A 16,535-nucleotide genomic window follows, 5' to 3' on the forward strand; every position below is an offset into this window, starting at 1 on the left:
TACTAAAATACCATGCACGGGATGTTGCTGACAGCATTACTTACAAAGGGGTATCCCAGGGAGGCCTTAGGAGATGTTTTATTCTCAGTGACAGGCTAAATAGCAGAATTCTTTGCCAATAGGAGATTGAAAATTGTAGTCTCTCCTTTCATAACTTGGTGTGGAGATCCAGGCTTTCCACCCCTGGATAGATTATCTTATAGTTCCTGCTGAGAACTGTTCATGTTCAGCTGTTATGAGGTAAATGGCATAAAATGCTGCTCTTTGCAGGACACACCCATTAGGAATATTCACCTGAGCACATTTAGTACAGGAACCTTGTACAGTTCCTTCCTGGCTTTGTTCTTATGCTGTTCTCAGTTAATGAGGGAATTCAAAGCTATGTTGTGGGACATTATCTTGCAGGATTCTGGAGAGTGATGTGCATGAAGAGGCATTGGTTGCCTTGGAGGACAGGGAGTGGGGCCTTTCCCCTTCTGGTGGTGAATCTTGATTTCTGAAGATCACTGGGCTGCAGTAAGACAGGTTTCCCACTGATTGCACCCTCACCCATTAAAGTGTAGGGTCATACCTCGTTCTGTGGTCAGCAAACAGCCCCCAGGTAGGTTGGTGCATTTTGAAAGGCACGTGGGCAGCAGTGTGTGAGCTGGGAAGCTGCTGTCACCTTGTGTTTGTCAGCTGCTCCTTCAATCCCCTCCAAAGCCACTTTTGAGGGTTTTTATTTTGTTAGTGATCACAGACTGAACAGTACAAGATCTTTTGTGCCTGGACTTTAAGCAACCAGAGAGCTAATGGTCTGTTAAAAGAGGGAGTGGATACAGATGAAGGGATAAGGGAAGAACAGTGGTTTGTGTGGTGAGCACTTTTCTTAGCACATCAGCAACCTCACTGTGCTGCTACTTCTTTTCTCTTTCTACTCTTTTTTTCTATCATGAAAGAAAATTCTAAAAACCGTCATCAGCAATGAAGTGGCCTTGTGGATGTTATGGGGGACTAGTTCAAAGTTGTTAAATAGGAATGAGTATCTCAGGTAGGGGATTTTGAGATTTTATAAATAGGCTCTTCAGGCTGTTTATTTGCATTCACTGATGTTTGTAAGCCCTATGCAAGTACATGAATTATATTGCAATTATTTTTTTTTTTGCTGGGAATCTTCTCACACAGTCTTATATCTTCATTGCAGTTGCATGGCTGTAGAACAAACAGCTTCCCTGTCTATGCTGATACAACATCAGCCTATTCCTTGGACTCAATCAATAATATCCATAATATAGTCTTAATTCCTTAATAACTATATTGTCATAGTACTTAAAAAGATACTTGTGGGTTTTCATTGGAACATAATAGACTCATGTTTTGCTTTGTCCAGGCCACTGATACATGAACTTTATTCTTGTTATCCTATGAAAGGCAATACAGGTTTTTAGCCACGTTCCTGTGTGTCAAGAGGTACCTTTGTCACTCCTTGGTCTACCAGAAAACATTGTGATGCTGTTGGACAGAACAGTAAGAAGCAGCACTTCAGAAAGCAGAGGACAACTTGCTCCACTCACACAAGGTAAGATCAGTAATGTTATTTTAATTGCTGTAAGGACCTGGACCCCCTTGCATTTCCAGGTAATTAGATACAGAACAGAAGGTCAGTCGGACTACCCTGCAAATATCAGACAAGCAGGTACTGACAGACAAGAGAGACACAAGGGATTTTACTGACTTTTAGTGTTAAATCAGCTGCTTTTTTAGTAGTCAAAGGATAAAACTGGGGCAGGGAATTGAAGGCAGGTTTAAACAGTGAAATAGTGTTAAAAAGAACACACAGCTGGAGTGCAATGGAAATGCTAGTCTAGCATCATTTTCCAAGGCCGAGTACAATAGGATTAACATTAAACTTGTCCATGGTGAGCTGGTGTCTGCAGGGTTGGTAACTCTCATTCTTGCTCTGAGGATGAAGCAGCAGAGGCCCCAGTGCTCTCAGGCTGGGAACACCAGCCTCACACCAGCTAAGACGGATAGCTTTTGGGTGGTGTGTCCTGCCTGTTTATTTTGGACAAAACATGCCAGGTGTCTCTGAGGAAAGTCCTCTGTGTCACATCACTCCCCAAAACTTCAGATGGTTCTGAGCCCCCTCTCTCTCCTGGCCACTTCCCAGGGTCACTGTACAGCTGTCTTCTAAATGAAAGGAACAATTCTGCACTCGTGTGAGATTTGGAGCATTTTTTGGCCTTGCACAAAGAAGGAGCAAAGGCCACCACTTCCCAGCTGGGCTGATCTGAACTTGCTGAGGTCAGGCAGGCAATTAGGGCTGTCCCTAGAGCACTTTTGAACACCTCCCTGATTTTCCCTGACCTCTGCAATGACAAAACAACGCGAGCACTGGAGGATTCATGTTAATGCCACCAGTGCCACCTACTGCTCAATATCTAAAGCACAGTCCGTGTGCATCAGGAACTGCTACAAACCATCGTCTTTTCCTCCTTTAAAATTTGCCTCGATGCCTATGAGCATTTTTAACATCTGTGTCTTATTTTCTTCCCTACAGTTAATGTAGGGAACCCTTGAAACCCCAGTTCTGTCAGAGCCAGCCAGTCCTGGACAGTTACCTCCTCGTAAACTCCCACACTTGGAGTGTTTCTTCCCCTACCCACTTACAGCCATGGAGACTGAAGTTGATTTTCCACCAAAAAAGCCTGTCTGAAGTGGTTCTTGTGGAGGGACTGTGGTGTGAAGACAATATCCATGGCTCACTTCCTGGAGTGTTGTACTGAGTTAGTTTTTAAAAAAAGGTTTGATCTATTTAAACAGAAGTGGTTGGATCAAAGTGTGCAGAGCAGATGACATCCCAGGAGGTAATAGTTCCAAAAGGAGTTTCAGGTAGGGCAGAATGCACAGCATTGTCCTTGCATTGCTATCTCCAGACAACTACAGGAAATTTGGGGAAAACAATACACATTTTATATGTTTCTTTTCAAACTCAGCCTTGTTATTGTCCAGTATCCTTGCGAGCAAAATTGTCTCACTTCTGTGAGCTGAAAAAGAATTTAGTGAGGTAACAGCTGATGTCTGGCAGAGTTGCCACACAGTGAATAATGCATTACCAAAGGGCATCTCTGTAGTAAGTGATAAAAACAATACAAGAACCTGGATAGGCCAGACTCAAAACCAGCTTCACTGGTTTCCAGACTTCTGGAAAAGATTTGAATCAATGTTATATTTTAAAAACTACTCTTTTTTGTACATTTCCACCTTCCCACTTCAGCATGAGCTCTGTTCTTGGGAAAAAGGAGCAAACTGTGCAGTCATAGTCACAACCTTTCCCTGTCTCAGTGACAAAAATGACACATCGTTGTAGTGTCAGCAGAGTGTCCTTTTCACCACTTGCACCTCACTGCACTCGACAAAAAGGACAGCTAATGGTTGTCCTTCTCAATATCAGAATACAGCTTTTATCCTGAGTGTTTTGATTTTATTTTGTTGTTGGTGCACAGCTTTATGACCTCCTTTATGGCCATAAAGCTGGATAACTCCAGGTGCACCAGATATCCCACAGATATCCTTGCAGGCCATAAATATAATGAGCAGGGAGGGCCCTTTGCCCTCTAGCACTTAAGAGCATTTGCAAGCATGAAAGTTTCTGGACTGTCTATAAGAGACAGCCTTTCCTAGGCACTTGATATGCTTTTCCCTCACTGATAACAAAAAGCAGGAATTTGGGATGGCTATGTGTGAAAAAAAAACCCTCTAAGACAGTCAGATTGGATAAAGTGAAATATACTTGAAATACAAATGAATACTAATGTTCATAGTGCTATTGAGCACTTTATATCAGTTAAAAAACCCCATGAGTTATCTCCAACCTGTGAAAGGTGAGTTATGTTCACCCAGTGATGGCCTTGCCAGTGTTTATGAAATTATCTTGTGGTGTCTGATGACCCTCTCAAAATCATTCTCCAAGGTTTAAGGACTTAAACCATCTTCTGTCAAATTCAAAAAGTAAAAGAAATATTCTCTTATTACAAACAGAAGCTGGAAAAACGTGACACCCAGGAACCTGAAAACCACAGACTATATAAGGAGCTTACAAATTTTGTTATTACAACTTCATTGCTGTAAAATTATTTGCATGTTTTCCAGGCTTTGGAATGCTTAGGGACAGTGGAAGTCCTCACCTGAGATGGCCTTCGTGAGCCTCACCCTCAGGCTGTCCAGGGAAAAGTGTGGAACAGATTTGATGTTCAGAAACAAAGGGAGCCTTAAAATATCACAGTTTTTTCTTTTAAATAACACGGTTTTTAAACTATAGGATGATGTGGTTTTCCTACCTACTCCAGGTAGTAAAAGCCACACTTGCTCCAAAAATAACAATTCTCAGGCCAGGTTTTTTTTTGTTTGTTTGTTTGTTTTGTTTTGTTTTTTGTAAACTGGTAAATAAGGCAAAAAAACTTAAATAAGTTTTTTGGTAAACTGTTAAACTCCCTCTGTTCCCAGCTGTGCTTCTCCATCCCCTCTTGCCAGGCTCTTTTCTGAGACAGCTCTAGTTCCTCACTTGGCAAAACAGTTTTCTACATCCTTAGGTTAGTTCAGTGAGCTGTATCCATGAGCCCAGGGATAGGTCTGAGTACCATAAATGCAAGGAGGGCATGGGAAGTGGAAGTGGAAGAGCAAGTCTTTTGGGGGATAGTTAGTCATTAAGGTAGGCTCAGCTGCATCATGCATTATGTATGATGTGTAAGAGACTTTTATGCAGATAGGCTGCCTGTCTCCCAGACTAGTTGTCTTGGACTTGTTTTGTCTTAAGCGAGCTCAGAGCCACCCCCTCTGTGCCTGCTGGTGCAGTGTTATTCTCCACAGTGCCACAGATGTCCTGGATCTCACCTGGAGATTTGCTCCCTGCTGAACTGTGGATTTTGGGCAGGTTGTGCTCCGAGCTCAGTATCAGATTTAACTTACACAGCTGCCCCAGAAGCACTGGCTCCTCCACCAGACATGTAAGCACATAAGAATCTTCCAAGCAGGGAAGCTTGGAGGATCTCAGGTTGTGAGTGAGGGACCAGCATCATCTGCAGATGTGCAGATGCTGCTTGCAGCATCCCAGCTCTGTGCTGGAGCAAGGCAGGGGCACACTGCTCACTGAGTTCTCTGGGTGGAGCACAAGGGCCCAGAGGCCAGAAAAGATCTATGGCATAGAAAAGAGAAACCAGTTGGAAAATCAAGGATCAGGACTTCAAGGAGGGGCAAAGTGAATGACAAAGTAGGGATAGAGCCTTTGTAGCTCTGTTTGTAAAAGCTGACAGGGCTGCAGGGCTGCTGGAGAGCAAAATGCAGCCAACAGCTCTTGCAGAGCCCTGGAAACACAGCTGGAAAATAATTGTGGAGGAAGGATACGAGGTAAACTAAGGCTTCTACAGACTATGAACTGAAGAGGAACGGGTAACAGCCTTGAACCTGGCCAGTATCCTGAGAGCCACTGTGTAGAATGAGTCTACTACACCCCGGCTGGTGAGCAGCCAGCAGGTAGGGAAGCTCCATGGCTGTTAATGGGAGGGTGTATCTCGAGGGGAGGACTTGGGGGCTGGACACAAATCAGGTGATGAACTCACAGGGTCCTCCCTGTTGGAGTTTGCTCGGGGCGGTGCTGAATTTACAACCCTCCTGGTTCCATTGTCCTTGAGGTGGTGGGAGGTACTGAATGCTGTGGCTGAGGAGCCCCAAAGCGTTTTTTAGCCCCCTCTAAAAGAAGAAAAAGAAAGAGCTGTGTCCCCAAAACAGTCAAGACCTTTCTCAGGTCAGTCTTAAATTCTTACCTCTACCAGCAGCTGCTTCTCAAGCCCTGAGGATTTCCCTGAGCCAATTTAATGCTGGTGGTCAGACAGTTTAAACCCATTAGCTCCCAGCTATCTGAATAATTTCCTTCTCGGATCCCAGCACACCTGCAGACTGCTCCGACCAGAACTGCAGAGAACTGCCTCGGTAACTGGACCTTGGCTAACTGCTGTGGCCTGTGTGGAGAGCACTCAAGGGCTGAAGAAGATGCCACTGGCTAGATCTCTGTCCATAACATCTCTGAACGGGCTTCCTCAGTGGGAGGATGATGATCTGCCAGTGGAGGACTTGTTGCTCTTTGAAGTTTCCTGGGAGGTTACCCACAAAGGTTTGTACAACACTTGGCAGTTGGTATTGCTGTTTCCAAGGGAGTGGAGAGAGGCATGAAGGGCTTGGACAAGTAAGGCATTAAAGGAGAGATTGGAGAAGGACAAGTGGGCTGCAGAGGCACTGCACTGGGAGGAGGGCGTGTGGCATCTGTGTGTAACTGCACGTTGTGTGTGGGCTGCATCTTCCTCTGCTTCTGTGGGATGAGCATAGTCAGGTTGTCTGTGTGTCTTTATGTGTTTCACCACCAGGGAGAGGTTGTTCAAACATCCAAGTGATAAGTCTGGGTGTACAGGTGTATGGATGTATAGATGGTCCTTTGTACATGTTTGTGTTTTACCTTCCATGCAAATTCACTTGGGAATGTCATGCATGAAAACGAGGTGTAAAACAGATATCAGATTCAGAGAAGTTTAGAACATTCTGTGATTCTCCCTCAGCCTTCTAAAGCAGTGTGGTGAAAAGGCCAGACTTGGAAGAGGTATAAATAAATATAGCTGCATTGCAGCCACTGGACAAACGTCAGTGACCAGCTGCAACTCTTTCGGACTGCTCTTTGCAAACACAGGTGGTGCTTCATTTGTTCACTGCATGCAGCTGGTCAGGCAAAGAGCACCTGCTTGTTAGGGAAAGATATTCCTGCCTCTAACTCACGCATTGAATCATCCCCTTTCAGGTATGTGTAGTTCACTAAGGGGGAACAAGCTCTGTTTCCACCACAAAAGTGAGTTACTTGAGTAAATGATTGACCCCCGGTGTATTATTGTCCTGGCAGATAAACAGAGATTAATCAGGAAAGGGGATCTATAATCTATTAAGAATTTAACTTTAAAGGGGAAATATGTGGGAGAGGAGCAGGCAGTGCTGGTGTTTATCTCCATGAAGTGGGAATTACTATTCTGTGATAGCTTCTGGTATTTAATCTGCACTGCAGGGCAATTTTGCATTGGTCTTTTTAAAGTGCTGAGCTGCATCAATACCAAAAGGTGCTGCAGAGTAAGTTTTGCACTTTGCATCCCTGTGGGCTTCTTTTTCAGTAGCTTAAGTCAGATTTTTGAGTTCATTTACTAATGCCAGAACCTGGATCATGCAGCATTCCCTTTTGCAGTGTGCATGATAAGTGAGCCTCTGGCAAGCAGATGGCAGCAGAAATCTAGGAAATTCAGATGTTGTCACTACCATCTCTGAACTCCGTAGTATGTATATAAATATTCTGAGTCATCTGGACCCAGTGGTTGTGGCTATCACGCGGTGTGTTTAAGAAAAAATAAAACAATTAGATTTATCTGTTGTTCCTGTGTGTGTACAAAGTGCAGTGAATTGTTGAATCATTCACAGAGCTCTTGTTGACGCCAAATCTACTGACACAGCTAAAATTTACTATTCTCACAATTTATGGGAGAATAAATATTCATGAGTGGATATTTATTCAGTTAGTTTAAAAATAAGGTGCCTTTAGTTGTACCGCTTACCAAACCCGTATATTTGAATGGGGCTGACAGAACTAGTCATAGAAAGCAATTTCTTTGTTAGAATTGGATCTCTGTGCAGTTTCCTTTAACCAACCAACCTTGACTGGAAACATCTGTGCAAAATCTTTATAAAGAGAGTTCCAACCTGTTGTTCTGGTAAATTCTTGATACTGAGAGTTTTTTTTCTACAACTTCCAGGCAATCGAATGTCTAAGTCACGTGGTTAAATACCATTCCATGGTGACTTAACTTTTATAAACAGTTCTTGGAAAATGTTAGGGCACTGTGAGAGAGTAGCCAGCAAAGTACAGGGAGAGTCACCACAGAAGATATGTAGGCTTAGGAAATACTAGCTTATACTGTATATTTTCCACCTCCTTAAGCAGAAGGAGGAATTGTTTATTTGACAAAGCAGGGTGACCCCACATAGATTTAATACTGCTGCATGTTTTAGAGTTCGTTGTATATATATATGGTTTCTGTATATGTTCCTAATACAGAGGGCAAGATAAGAATTAGCTGGATTTATTGCCTGGCAAGCTAATTTTGAGCATTTAACATGAAGATCTTGTTCTTCCTTTCTGGCAGTGTAAAGGTGTGTCAGAGTAGTAGTGGAGATCTACAAGTATCCATTATTTCCAGAGTCTCATCACTTCTTTTTCAGCATCTGGAACAGTAAAGTTGTCCCTCTTTATTATTTTATAATTTTTAAAGTCTAGATAATTTAATGTAATAAAGCAGAGCTTTCTACTTCTCCTTGTTCCCTTTTTATATTTTCTGTCTTGGCTGCAGCCTGTGCTAAGTTAAAACCTCTGACAGAAGTGTTGGAAAGCACTGATCTCTCTGTTCCTCCTCTCTCTTCTCTTCTCTCTCTGGAGCAAGCAGAGATAAGGTAGCTGAAGGAGGGAATGAGAAATGAAAAAGGCTCATTTTCCAGTGCCACTCTCCCTCTCATTTCCCCCAAGTCATGTGAAAAGGAACTTGCCAGCTAAACCAAGCACAACACTGAAATCCTCTTGCGTTGAAAGTCCTCTGCCAAGGAAATGAGAAAGGTCTAGTTTGTTTTGCAAGGTTTTCCTCGCTTTATTTGGCTTTTCACTGATGGGCAAGACTCATACTGGGAAGTGGATCTACCGTGTTTCTGTGGCAGAAGGGCAAAAATGCAGGGCCCCAGTGCAGTGCTGCATATCTGGTGGTAATCATGGGGAAGCTCAGCATTTTTCACCCTTCCCCTTCTCTCCTGACCATCATGCCCCAGCAAAGCCAGGCCTGGTCATATATCTGTGGAAAAAAGGACCAGTTTTCCTTCCCCCATAACATGATCAATAAAAACTTTAAGGACAGGAGCAGAAAATGAAATGGCTACAAACAATGTAGATCTTGTGTCTGTGTTGGGTTTGTCTGTCGTGGGTTTTCTGCCACATTAATGAGAAGGGCTGAGAATGTTCAAGATCTGGTCTGTTCTCCGTAAAGATGTCTTTAAAGTAATTCCAGTGATATTTAGATTAGTATCCCTTGCTGCACCACTAGCAGCTTTTAGATAGAAAATAGAAGAATGCTTAAAAATGCTGGGCAAACAGCCAGGTTGTATCATCATTCAGCTGTGAACAGATTAGCTCAAGAGTTACCGGTAGATGAATCTTAAATATTTTTTTCCATCCCCATTGGAATGAAGACTGTGCTAAAAAGAAAACTTGGTTCAGAGATCTCTGGTTTCTCTGGTGAAAATTTGGACTCTTGGAAGTCAAATAAAGTCGGTGGGACCAGGATTTTACCTCCACTGTGTTAAATGTCTTTCCATGATGAAACTTCCCTGGGAGAAGGTGAATACTGTAATTTATGACACAGCTGAAGTAACACCCTTTGGGGAGTGGGGATGTGCTGGCATAAACTTGGCATGGGCACAGCATCAGAGCTCTGTGCAGCTCTAGAGTGGGGTGGTGTGTCAATGTCAAACCAATTTCTGATGAAATCTTATACATTGGGGATGATGCACACAGAAATAGCTTCTCAATTGTGGACATCTGTTACAAATTTCAGCGTTTCAGCATTATTTCAAAATATGCTTGGAATGCTAGAATTTCACAGAATGTCGAGAACTTCTATCTTCTGATAAGTCCTGACCACAAACATAGCCCAAAATAATACATGAAAAAACATCTGCCATCTGAATATTCTGGTTTTTTTCCACCTGACACATCTTAGAACCTTATTCTATAAATGGTCCCCAGATGTTTCGACAGGCAATCAATCAATCAATCAATCAAATTTCGATCAGATATTAGAAAAAAAGAAGTTCAATCCCAATTTTTATCACAGCTGTGTAGACCAGAGGCACGTTCTGAGGAGAAGGGCAAAAGGGTAATTGATGTAATAAGTGACTGTGGCAGTGAAGTCAGTCTGAGTCCTGAGCCTGGGGTCAAACTGCTCTCGTGGATCCCATGGCAGATGTGGTTCTCAGGAAAGCTTTGGTGCCTTCCGAGTGGCCTGGTCAGGCCATGGCAAAGAAGCTGAAGAGCCCTGGAATTATTCTGGTCCTCTGTTGTGTAGGAAAAGAGTGTGTGGAAAAGGTCAAACTTCTCTTAAATTAAAAAAACCCTTCTTTCCCAAACATTTTAGTTCCCCTTTCCATGCCAGTTTATTTTTTGCCTTAAAATAAAAAAGGAAGAATGGTAAGGAAATGAATGTGGGAAAACATTTATTGATTTACTTTTTAACTTGATTTAATTTATTCTGGCAGAAAAGTTAAAAACATATTTTAAAAAGAAATAATAGAAATGTTTTTCTTTCAAGGGCATTTTAAAACCACTAAAACTTTAAATATTTGAATAAAGCATTTTGATGAAGACCAGAAAATTAAACTATCTCTGTATTCATGTTTTACAGCTCATTCCCTATGTTTGTGATGTTCCAAACCAGTTCTCTGCATCTGATTTCTCCTGATTCTGCATCTATTTCTCATTTTTCCTTTTGTCGTTTGTTTTAAAACCAAAGTACAAAACTTCAGAGGCAGGATGCAGAAACTTGTAACATTTTGGTACATCCCTGTTGTTTGGGAAGGTTTTCTGGTTATAATATGGCCTTAAAACATCTTATTGGAGAAGAATAGGGAGGTTAACCAAATTGTTGCAAGTAATTTGAGAATTCTCCAAGGCTCCAAGTGAATATATCAACCCTGTTACTCAGTAGGATATTGCTTACTGGCACAGGTATTTCCAGGGAATTCAGGGTAACTGAGCATATATAAGCTATCTCTCAATGATATACAGTGTGCTCCTTGAATTTGCTATGGAAAAGTGTGATTTCAAAAGTCAATGCATTATTCTAGACATTGCTCTGTTCTTCTCAAGATGTCTTTTTTTAAGTTATACCCAACACTTCCCACATCCATAGTTTCACTTGCACAGTTTCCCTCCCCTGTCAATTAAAGCTTATGCACAGACATGCTTCGTGAGTCACATTTGCACAGTAACTGGGAAGACAAAAGCCAGTTTTGGGACCAGGTAACAGGGCTTTTTATCACACTATTTTCTGAAGAGTTTTTACAGTCCCTAAAATGTACTGGTTTTATAATTTATAGTGTTATATATATATATATATATATATACATATATATATATATATATAAAACATATATATATATATATTTACAAAAAATTGTAAAAAAAATAGCATTTTATCCTAAGTACTTCTCATTGCATTTCAGGCAAATCAATGCCCCAGAACGTTTTTTTACCTAGCTGTAAATATATAATATTTACAAAAAGTTGTAAAATATGAGCATTTTGTCCTGAGTACTTTTCATTGCATTTCAGGCAAATCAGTTCCCTGAAATGTTTTTTTACCTTGCTGTGCAACAGATTACAATGGGAGAGCACAGCACACTTTCCACCTTTTCCCTCATAAGAGGCTTTCCCTACATCTTTGGTGCTTTAGGACATACAAAACCTTGTGGAAAGAAACACTCAGCTGCTGGCTGTGCAAAATACAGGTCCAGGTTCTACTCAGCCTATCAGCTGCAGCTTCCTTATTACTCTTAAAATGAATATATGTGGAAATTCATCTCCTCAGCTCAGTGTTGAACCCCTTGCAGTGTGAAAGAGGCTGATTTGCACTCCAGTGATGGGGGAAAGGCCTTTGCACCACTCTAGTCATATACAGCTTTATCATGTTTTTATCTTTCATCTTGCAAGTCATATTTTCTTTTTTTTTTTTTCCTGGATCCCCAGGCTGCTTTGCACTCAACTCTTCCCTCATTCTGAGCTCTGTCCTCCTGCCAATTCAAACCATGACTAAGATTTCTACCAAGCCTCCTGTTTATCCGTGTTGGATTGAAGCCCCTTATGCCCATGTGATGTATTTACCGCTCTGTAAGAACAGACATATCATCCTAACTATCACTTTCTAGGTTGAATTTTCTGACTTGCCTCATATAATTAAAATTTTATGTTTATCTGAATTGAGGCTATTTGAGTAGAATCTCTCAGCTTGTGAGCAGAGAGAAAATACAGTATCACTTACCTAGGATTTCCATAAATCCCTGTGCAAAGCAGCCATGGAAGTTTATGATGACTATAAATTAGTTTTTTAAGCTTTCTGGTCCTAATGAAGTGAAAAATAATAGTGTTATGCATAAATTTCCTTCTGCAGTTCCACATCTATATGACATGAAATTCTAAAATTGTGAGCATGATTTAGGAACACAGATCTGCAAGATTCTTGTCTTCTTAGGGCTTGAATTACTAAGGGTATTAATAGGTCTTGAATTACTAAGGGAAATAATTTATCGTGCTAATTCTACTTAGTAAGCTGGTAGATTGGAACTGCATCTGTTTTTCTTCTGTTAAATACCTAGAATCCTGACATGAATATATTAGAGCTAGGGATCCTTCCAGCACTCAAAACAAATGGGATATTTGTAGCAAAAAGGAAATTAAGTGCACAATTTCTTTTCTAGGAGCATAATTAAATATGTATCTCTCTCATTGGATTCCTCAGGGCTGCAAGATACCCGGCTTTGCAGAAAGCTTCCTGTAGTTGTCAGGGGATACAGTTTAATTAATCTAGGAACTAATCTCCCAAAAAACTTCAGCCTGCTGTATTGTGAATAGTGGTTGTTTGTGGCAGATTTTTAAGGAAAAGTGGGTAACTTCTCAAGATTCTTGACAAATGCAATTGGGTGAGGTGCATTGACACCTCTGGATATCTCAGTACCTTGAAAAAAGTGAGCCTGGAGCACCAGCTATGAATCACTGGCAGCTTTCTGTGCTGATTCCATATGTAATTTTGATGTCACTGCTGAAAGGTGCGGCACAGTCTTCTTGCCTGGAGTATTGCCAAGGACAATGCAGACATTTATATTGTCAGTGTAGGCTACATTCATCCCAGCTTTAATAATTCTTTAGAATGATGATGGAACGAGGCAGCTTCTGCTTTGAGGATATTGGTTTCTATCCATTTTTATCGTTAGTAGTCCATGACATCCATCAGTCCCTCAGCTTCTCTCAGTGGTTTCTGTCAAACAAACTGTAAGTGCCGGCTCGGATCTTACCACATAATGAAAAATATGTTTGAAATTAGAACTGCAGCAATAAAAAACCCAGAAGGCTATGCTTGGGATGCAGCAGAATCAATGAGCCCCAGGATTTGAATCCCTCAACTGAACAGTGAAGCTCTGATATAATTTAAGAGACTGAACTTCTATTTACTTGATAGAGTCTGGGTTTCACTTAGAACCTGCATGTGTGAAGTGGTTTAACTAGAGGTGGGTTGGAGCTTATTACAGAGATCTGTGGCCTGTTTCCCTTTCTATATTTTGTTCTTTGTGATCTTCTTTTGCAGTGGGAGGCATTTACACTGTGATCCAGAGCAAAGCCAAAACGACAGCGGACGAATGGGGCGAAAACTATTTTCTGATCGGCCCCTATTTTGAGCAGAATGTGAAGACTCAGGTGGAACTCTGTGAGCCTCCCAATGCTGCAGTTAAGAAGGCAATGGACAACATGAAAAGCCAGGGGTGTCAGGTAAATCAGATGTGCTGCTGCTTCCCAGGGCAACAAAGCTGACTGTGAGGAGATTACGGTTCGGGTTAATGCTCTTGCCGTTCCACTTGACACAGCAGTCCTGCTCAATGTCACCACGGGAGAGGCTCAGAACCCACTGTTAGAACAGCAGAGTCAATTCATTAAAGGTTATTTTTGAGGAAGAACCAGTTTATCCAATTACAGGTTTTAACTGCTTAATTGGATTAATGACTTATTTATCTAGTCTCAAGGTACGGTGAGATTTCAGTGGATATAGTATGACCTTACTTTGACTGAGCCCTTCATTCCACATGCTTGTGCTGGAGTGAGGAGAGGATTCCACTAGCTTGTGGTTTTTCTTATGTAGCATTGTATTGAGTTGAAAGCCAGGAAGGGACTTAAGAAAAGCACCCAGCTGACAAAGAATTGCTCATTGCAACTAGTCCTAGGGAACTGTCAGTTAAACCACAATACCAGGAGTGAATTCACCCGTTTTTAACATGATTCAACACAATTTTTAATCAGTGTTTTCCGTGATACCTCAGTCAAACCTCATGGCCTTTCCATGACTTAGTTTCTCCAACAGTATACTAGGAATAAATTTCTTCCAATATCGATGAAAGGGATGGAATCTGCTGTGCTGATGGGCAGCTGCTGAGCCGCAAGCACCTTCAGCCTTGGGAACAGCTGATGACCTGAAAATCAGTGGAAGATAACACATGCTAAGTTTGACCTCCTTTCTTGACAGCCTTCAGCAGAGATCTAGAACCTGCCTTCACTCTGATTCAACCCTGAGGCCCTCAGGGATGTTAGTCTGCAGGAGGAAAAGCTGTCTGCTTATAATGTGTGCTGAACAGATGTGAGACAGCAGCAAGGAAGCATTTTTACAAGTGTCTGTGGCCAAGGGGCATGGCACACTTTAATGTAAAAATTCGTGAAGCTCTTGGACTGTCACCAGCTGTGGCTCTGGCGATGTATTATCTCTCTTTGTAAGAGCAGTCCTGCTGTTATTAGGATTTAATGCCCTGTTTCATGTCATGCAGATGTGTGTTGCTGGATGAATATGTGCCACAGCTTGGGAAAGTGTCTGCTGGGGGCACTGAGGTGATGCTTCCATTGTTTGGGGTCAAACTAAAAGGTCTAATCTAACTTATTTCTATCAGATTTTCATAAGTGATTGATCAAATTATCCATGTTGCCTCTGTTGCTTATAAAGAGGTGTCTGCAAACAGCGTAACACTCCTTTGTTTGGAAAACAGCTCTAGACTTGTGGGGCAGATTAATTGCTGTGCTGTACATACCCTTCATGCTGTTCCAGCAATAGGTTCCGTTTAATCAGCCAACTCTGCCAGACTCACATGTGCACTGTGCTGCTGGAATATTCATATACAGCAGCAAATCTGTCCCAGGGACGTCAAATATAGCTTTGATCTCTAATAATGACGCTGTAGTTTCCAGGAGCTGCACTTATCCTATTAACATTTATGTCTGGATTTTGCTTATGCATCACAATGGATCGTTTTAAACAAAGGGTTCCAAACTTCTCAGGTCAGGTGTGTCCCTTGCCACAACCTGACTACACATTTAGGTGAATAATCTGAATTTGTCTGGGTTCACACAAAGTCCCTGCTTTTTAACCTAATTTTCCTGAATAACAAATCTGGATGGCCTGAAATAAATACATAAGTAGCAAAAAGGAGCAGACCTCTCTTTGTTACACCCTGTGTTTTTTGTGCAAACAGGTCTGAGAGCTTTTAACTCATTTTTTCAAGACCTGACCTCTATTCAGCCTGTTGTAGCATCAGGGCTGGGTTCAGCCTCTGAGGTCCCATCCATTTTGATGGTGGAATTAATGTGAGATAATTGGACTGTGCAGACTGGTACAATCTGGATACAGCTGGGTCACTTAAGGCAGTGAAGTTCTACACTCTTAGACATGTTTAAAGATAAAGCAGGAAAGCTGATGTGGGTTTAGGTATTAGTACACCTTTGGATTGATCCTTCCACTCTGCCAAATGGGAAGAATGAGGAAATATCATGGTAAATACAGGTATCCCCAGTGATCTGGCATAAATGGCAAAAGATTGGGTACAAATATGACTGACAGAAAATAATAATTTTGAAATAAGAACAAAATCTAATGTTCTTCAATAAGAACATAAAGCTTCATTATTCAACCAAGTGCAGTCCTCCTAAGCTTTTTTTTTTCTCCTCGTGGAAAAAAGGTTAATATTGCAATGAAAATCTAAAATGAAAGTCTTAAAATGTTTCTAAAGATTGTAGTTTCCTTTGTTCCAATATTACTCCACCTATTTTGCAAGGAAAACTGCAAGTCCTGGGTGTGTGGGACTGTGATCACATATTCCCTGTGTAAAATACTTTTGATTTGATGGATGAAAATCGTTGTTCTAACTTGCCTTTACATTCACTTTAACATTTTCTTTATTTTATTTGTATTTATTTTTAATATTTATTTATATTTTATATTTTGTTTATTTATTTTCTTTAACATAGCCTCGCCTCTTTTCTATAGGTCTTTTTTGGAAGATGGCTGATAGAGGGCAGCCCATATGTCTTACTGTTTGACATAGGATCAGCAGCTTGGAATCTGGACAGGTGGAAAGGTGAATTTTGGGATGCCAGCAATATAGGGATCCCCTATCATGACCAAGAAGCCAACGATGCTGTGATTTTTGGATCATTAACAGCCTGGTTTTTAAAAGAGGTACAGTTTTTAAACCTAGAGATTTTTAAACCTCAGCCTTGCCTGCAGACCAAAAATGCTTTAGGATGTGGTTCCTATTCTCCACTTCAGAAACTATAATTTTAAGGAATGGGATACCTGATGTAGGTCAAATTTGTATTTAAGTTTTAAATGTTAGATGGTCTTCTA

At 41.3% G+C, this 16,535-nt stretch overlaps 1 protein-coding gene across 3 annotated transcripts in view; it reads left to right on the forward strand.

Annotated features, from left to right (window-relative positions):
- Positions 1 to 5,616: 5,616 nt before the first annotated feature.
- Positions 5,617 to 16,535, forward strand: part of GYS2 (glycogen synthase 2) — a 40,981-nt gene continuing 30,062 nt past the window's right edge. The window contains exons 1-4 of one of the 3 annotated variants that reach the window (XM_064654148.1): positions 5,617 to 5,782; positions 5,923 to 6,148; positions 13,461 to 13,642; positions 16,176 to 16,367. In XM_064654148.1, the coding sequence (XP_064510218.1) occupies positions 6,028 to 6,148; positions 13,461 to 13,642; positions 16,176 to 16,367 (495 nt within the window). In that variant the 5' untranslated portion in view covers positions 5,617 to 5,782; positions 5,923 to 6,027. Of the gene's footprint in view, positions 6,149 to 13,460; positions 13,643 to 16,175; positions 16,368 to 16,535 lie in introns of all 3 variants that reach the window. The other 2 variants (XM_064654147.1, XM_064654149.1) reach the window with 2 other exon arrangements.

Source organism: Pseudopipra pipra, chromosome 5 (assembly GCF_036250125.1).
Source record: "Pseudopipra pipra isolate bDixPip1 chromosome 5, bDixPip1.hap1, whole genome shotgun sequence".
NCBI lineage: Eukaryota > Metazoa > Chordata > Aves > Passeriformes > Pipridae > Pseudopipra > Pseudopipra pipra.